This window comes from Anastrepha obliqua, chromosome 1 (genome assembly GCF_027943255.1).
Source record: "Anastrepha obliqua isolate idAnaObli1 chromosome 1, idAnaObli1_1.0, whole genome shotgun sequence".
Classification (NCBI taxonomy): Eukaryota; Metazoa; Arthropoda; class Insecta; order Diptera; family Tephritidae; genus Anastrepha; species Anastrepha obliqua.
The window spans coordinates 86,653,308-86,659,108 of NC_072892.1; the positions used below are offsets into that span (position 1 = coordinate 86,653,308).

The following is a 5,801-nucleotide window of genomic DNA, read 5'->3' on the forward strand; positions in this document are numbered from 1 at the left end:
GCCAGCTCTTTGATAGTTAATTTGCGGTTATTGATCAACTTTTCTTTCACTTTATTGAAGTTTTCATTAGTAGTCCAGTAATCCAGAAAATTACTTGTTAAAATTACAAATAACGGAATTGTGAAACTCATTCCCAAAAGAAAATTAAAGATTTAGAAAAAAAAAATTAAGAGAATGGAAATAAATTTAGGTCCGCAATAGGTATTCCGGAACAAGAATATGAGAACACAAGCGTCAAGCGATTTTTTCTATGAATCCTGAAAACTCAGTAGAAAACAATTATAGTGATAAGAAATTACATTTCTGGAATCAGTGACACAAATTCATTTAGAAACGATCTTTATCTCTGTAAATTTGTTCTTTTAAATTAAATTATTAATTTAGTTCCCCTAAATTCCGAAAATCAGATACTGTGGGTCGCATGCTTCTATCAATTTTGCCTGACAATAGAAAGCATGAGAAAGTTAGAAAACGACACTGGCATCCTTGCACTAGTGTCTCGTATGTTTGCAGCTCGCAAAATGGAAAATGTTCCAGTACCAACAAAGGTCAAAAGTTATTAAGTGGCTCAACGAAGTCCGAACTAAAACGTCAAATAAAAGCAAGTACGGAATGTGACTTTAAAATTGTGTAATTTAAATGTCTTTTTAAAAAGAGATGGGACGGAACGCCCACCTTTCGCACCACAATTTTTCAAGTCAACCATAATCCTCTAATTTTGCCAAGAAACCGTCACGAGGATCCCCTGTCTCTTCTCCGCCCAACAGTTTCCCACTGTGACCCATAGCCTAATATCAAAATATTCGGATGCATGTGGGAGAGAGGCCAGGTAATACCCAAATAATTTAGACACACCAACAACAAGCCTAGGGCCTGAATTGCCACTTGGCTGTTGTAATGAGGGTTTACCTCCCTCATAGTAGTTATAGAAGTAAGCAGCCCATCCGCGCTTAGAAAACACTATAGTGGTCCGGTAGTCTGAATTTCAGTTTGACGCTAAGCTCCTCGCAGAATACTCTCCACTAACCCTTCCGTCCAACTTCGAGTCATCCAAAAACATGCTTACCAATGAGAGATGAAAAGTGCTATTCTTGCTTTGCGGACGGTTTTTATTCCCGAAATCATTAATGTCATTTAAGTACGAGTATCTACCTAATTAAATAGCTAATTTTCGTAATAATTCCGTTTCTCTTAAAAAACATCCTTCCTATTCAGAATCGTTCATCCAACATAAATGAAAATAATTGTTAAAGTGCCATACACTTATTCGTGTTAAAGTAGCTTATCAAACTAAGCGGTAAAATAAAACTCAGGCAGTGATTAAAAATTCATTTTCATATATTTTTATGTATAAATATTTAAACTGCATCCATAAATATGTAAATATTTTTAATTGCAAAACTTTTCCTTTATATTCCAGAAATAATTTCAAAATTACAATTCACAACTGGGAATACATTTAACCAACACAAAAGGCAAGTACCGCAAACTAACTTTACGAATGCTTAAACAGCTTTCAGACACGACGCAAAAATTCGCTGCATACATAAAGGCGGTCAAGGGTGGAAATTATAATTCATAAACTATTTATGTGTTTATTTGTAAGCGAAAAATGTTTCTACTTCGAGCGCGCCAAATGCGAGAACTTTAACGCAAATAAGCTACACTTTTACCATTAACATAATTCGTTATTTTTTCGCAAAGAGATGCAAACAAACATTAAAGTACATACACATACATACATATTAGAATTAGAAAATTGTAATCCGCTTATGAACGGCGCCATCACCACATTATGGACAACAAGCGCACAGGCCCCTCACCTGCTCACCACCACCGACATTTCTGGCTCGGATTCATCGGTGTGTCGCGTGCACACTGAAATGCGACCGCAAAATGCTCTAAATTCGCCCAATTACGTCGAACGCGCACATCATGCATGTCATGGCCGAGGTGCACCGCTTGTACGTCCAGCGCCTGAATGCGCGGCATGTTGGCGCACAAAAATTGCACAGAGTTGATGAAGAACAGTTGAGGACGAGTGAAATTGCCAAGCGGCTGTAATGGGGATGAGGCTGCCGATGGTGAGGTGTTTGTGAAATTATCAGTGATTTCATTATTATCCATGGCAAGCAGCTGACTGGTTGTTGAAGTCACATTTCCAACATGCCCAGCTGATGACGGCCGTGGTTCAGCTTCAACATCAACTTTAGTAATGTTGTTTGATTCTTTTGCAACATCAACTTTAGTAATGTTGTTTGATTCTTTTGCAACAGCGCTACTCTCGGCCACGCCGAAATACGTTTGGTATGCCAGGCGCAAACCAGCTACATCGGCCATATTCTCGGAAAGCACATCATTCAGCTGCGTCTGGCGCGTACAGTTGATGAAATCCCAATAATGCTCAGCAACGTCCAAGCCCAACGCATTGAAGTTGCCGTGTTGATCGTAAATGATGTGAAACAGATCGTAAGCGTGCATTATCTCATGCGCGAGTATGAAACCGAAAAGCGAATACTGCAACAGCGCGTCCAGGCGGTGATCGTACAGCGGCAGCTGCAGGTAGCCGTATGGCACAAGCACAACATTATCGAAGATTTTCACCGGCGATGAGGAACTCGCAGTTTCGAAATCGTGCTCGTAAATCAACTGCTGCGACGCATTTGACGCGCGTGGTAAATTTAACAGCTTCGCCTGCGAACGGCGCACATTGCTGCGTATCAGCTGTATATGGTTGACATAAAAGTCGCTGCCGTTCATGCGTACATCCGCATAGTATTCTTCAACAAAACGTGTCAAATTCTGCGCCGCATGCGGCACATTGCCTACGCGTAGCTGCATGCCGGCCAGCTCGTCGCGTATGTAAGCGCGTGCGGTGGAGTTCAGCTGCATAGTATTGACGGCGACTATTTGCGCGAAGTTGCCACGTAATTTGTTGAACATGCGCTGCAGCGCTGCGTCACTAGCCACGCGTCGCTGTTTATAGTAATATTCTTCGTACAAGTAATTAGCTGCTAGTGGCATATAACCGCGTAACAGGCGCACGCAGTGGTTTGACTTATCCGCTCCGGGCACAACGGCAGGCAAATCGGCACTTAATTGATACATAAATTTCAGCATTATGTAGTAGGCAATAGTTTCATTTGAGTGCGCGGCAAGCAGAGCTGGCAATTGGCGGAAGTAGGTCAAATCGTAGGAGTATGTTTGCACCAAAGTTCTCTCTAAGTCCACTACCTGGCCGAGCGCATTTTCCAAGTACTTCCGCCAATCAATTTGCGGCACTAACTCCGTTAAATCCGCGATATTCATCTCGAAGCTCGTCAAGTTTGCGCGCGTCACATTTGTATCGCTTGCATTTAAAGTGTTCGCATTTAGTAGTGCAAAAGCACCGGATGCGTTATCCATAGCCTGCTCCAACGCAATAACAGCGGTGCTCACATTATGCGCCTCCTCCAGTGTCAAACCAAAATTAATAAATATGTCTTCAATATCCTTGTAGCGCAAGGCAAGTGACCACGTCACCGCAGTTATTGGTTGTTGCGCATGTAACTCCAACAGATAATGTGAACCGTTGGTGAGACGCACATTTACATGTTGTGTAATAAATACGCCATTCAGTGCATAAGCGCGCAAGCCGCCAATTACCCTCAACCAATCAAATTGTGTTTCATTCCGCCAAGGCTGCTGCCAATCAGCGCGAAATATGGGCCACTCCAAATGCAATGCCTGTTGCACATAGCGCAGGAATGAATTTAGTGCGGGCGCCTCAAGATTCACACACGACTCATAGTAGCGCCAGGCTTGTTGTATCACACCATTTTCAGTTAGTTTCGCCTTGGCCGCCAACAACGCGCTCAACAGTTGTTTATTCACTTTATGGTCCATATAACCGGGCACATCAACATACGCGGCAGCGTCATAGTTTTGCGCCCAGTTACCACAGGCGTATGCATAAAAATCCTCACAAGGATCAACGCTGGTATTAAGATTGCTCAGAAGTTGTTGCACATAAAGCGCATTTATATCCTCCGCGTTCGTATTGGTAGCGGGGGCTGCAAATGCGTATTTTGCTATAAACAAGCCATAAATTACAACGAAAATATGCGCGCGCATCATCTTATGGCAGAGGAGTGCGAATTGGAATACAGCACAACGAGATTATTTCAACGATTTTTAAATATCAGCGCACAACCGGGATGCCTTATTTTCTTTTAATGGCACACACAGCAACACTTCGTGTCAATGCCACTCTTTGTTCTCAACTGAATGGAATGATTTCTGTGATGCGCTGCAACAGCGGCCATACCTGGAAGTGGTCCACAAGCAGCAGTAGCAACATCGGCATTGTGCTCATTTCAAAACGTTCTGACTCTTCTACATATGGTTTTTTTCTTCAGTGAGTTCGCATGCAACCATCGGCTTTCTTACGTGCATACATGTACATACATACATATGCCCCGAAATGTTTTTGCTTTTTCTCGTGGTGAAAGCAACAGCTGCACGTTTGTTTAATATATCATGCGCGCGCGCCTTAGTTGATAATGTCAGCCCGTCACCTCGCTATCACATCAGTCCGCCAATTCGTCTACTCTTCTTCACTCATCGCTGCCATTCAACGTTGATCTGATTATCTGGCATGTGTTGTTTCTGCGTTTGACGCGACACGAAAGTGTTTACAGCTTTTTGCAATCACTTTAATGTCGTCTGGCGCTTTCTTCGTTTTTTTCTTTATGGATTAAAATCTCTTTGCCTGGTGTATTTATGTATGGCTGTGTGTGTGCCATTTCTTAACGCAGCTCAGTGTGAATCACTTTTCATGAATTTGATTGCTGCACGGCACAGCTCCTGAGTGTTTACAAAATGTTGATTAACGATGTGTCAATGAAATTATGCATTTTTGAAGGGTCTTGGTTTATTCAACTTGGAATTTGTTATGATTTGCAGATAATAATGTTTAAGAGTAATATAAGCTCCTTTACATTTGAGATGCTTTCGGAGAAATAAGGATGTGCATCGCAACTCAGTTTTATGTTGATTTTTGTATTTTTTTTTTTGCGGCTTAATAAGAAAGACTCTATTGTTCCGTTTCATAATATGTTCGAAGACCTTTATGCAATATTCCGACGGGTAGATAATATAATATTAGCCGCTTTCGATTCGCCACTTCGCTGCTCGCCAAACAAGCGAAAGCAACAACAGCTCAGCGATGGTCAAGCGACATGCTTAAGCCAGATTAAAAATGGACGTCTACACTGACTAGAGATGGAAATTTTCGGGATTTTATTTTGTAACCCGGAGTCCAGATACTTCAACGAAGTATAGCCGCCGTAGCCGAATGGGTTGGTGCGTGACTACCATTCGGTAGGGCCTGGGTTCAAAACTTACTGATGCCATGAAAAACCAAATTATAAAAAAAAATGTTTCTTAATAGCGGCCGTACCTCGGCAGACAGTGGCGAACCTTCGAGTGAATTTGTAAAAGCTCCTCATAAAAAGCCATCTGACGTTTGGAGGCCGTATAAAATTGTAGGTCCCAACAACATGAACGCGTGTACCACAAGTTGAAGGAGGAACTCGGTCAAATATCCAACAAGAGATGTACGCGACATATATAATATACATATATATTTTATTATTCTTTTAGATAATATTCCCAAGGAGTTTTAAAACATTCATCCAATTTCCACCAAAATTGTACAGTTTTTATTTTATTCGAACCAAAATATAAAAAGAAAGAAGCTTTTAAAAAACCCCCAAATTACGTCATGACATAAAAGAGCAACTGCAATATTATTTTTTCAG

The 5,801-nt window shown here is 41.5% G+C and overlaps 1 protein-coding gene across 1 annotated transcript; it reads right to left on the reverse strand.

Moving 5' to 3' along the window:
* Positions 1-1,423: 1,423 nt before the first annotated feature.
* Positions 1,424-4,234, reverse strand: LOC129248477 (phosphate-regulating neutral endopeptidase PHEX-like). Its single transcript, XM_054888037.1, has 2 exons — positions 2,197-4,234; positions 1,424-2,136 (listed from the first exon to the last, which is right to left on the reverse strand). Exons 1-2 carry the CDS (start codon positions 4,114-4,116, stop codon positions 1,828-1,830), a joined length of 2,229 nt encoding a protein of 742 aa, XP_054744012.1. The 5' UTR covers positions 4,117-4,234; the 3' UTR covers positions 1,424-1,827.
* Positions 4,235-5,801: the final 1,567 nt, after the last annotated feature.

What these genes read in the sequence shown, in the direction of transcription:
- LOC129248477 (XM_054888037.1), bottom strand. Translation starts at nt 4,116, where the DNA reads ATGATGCGCGCGCATATTTTCGTTGTAATTTATGGCTTGTTTATAGCA. An exon ending in TTACTAAAGTTGATGTTGAA is followed by an intron (nt 2,137 to 2,196) that starts GCTGAACCACGG and finishes ACAACCAGTCAG; the next exon opens with CTGCTTGCCATGGATAATAA.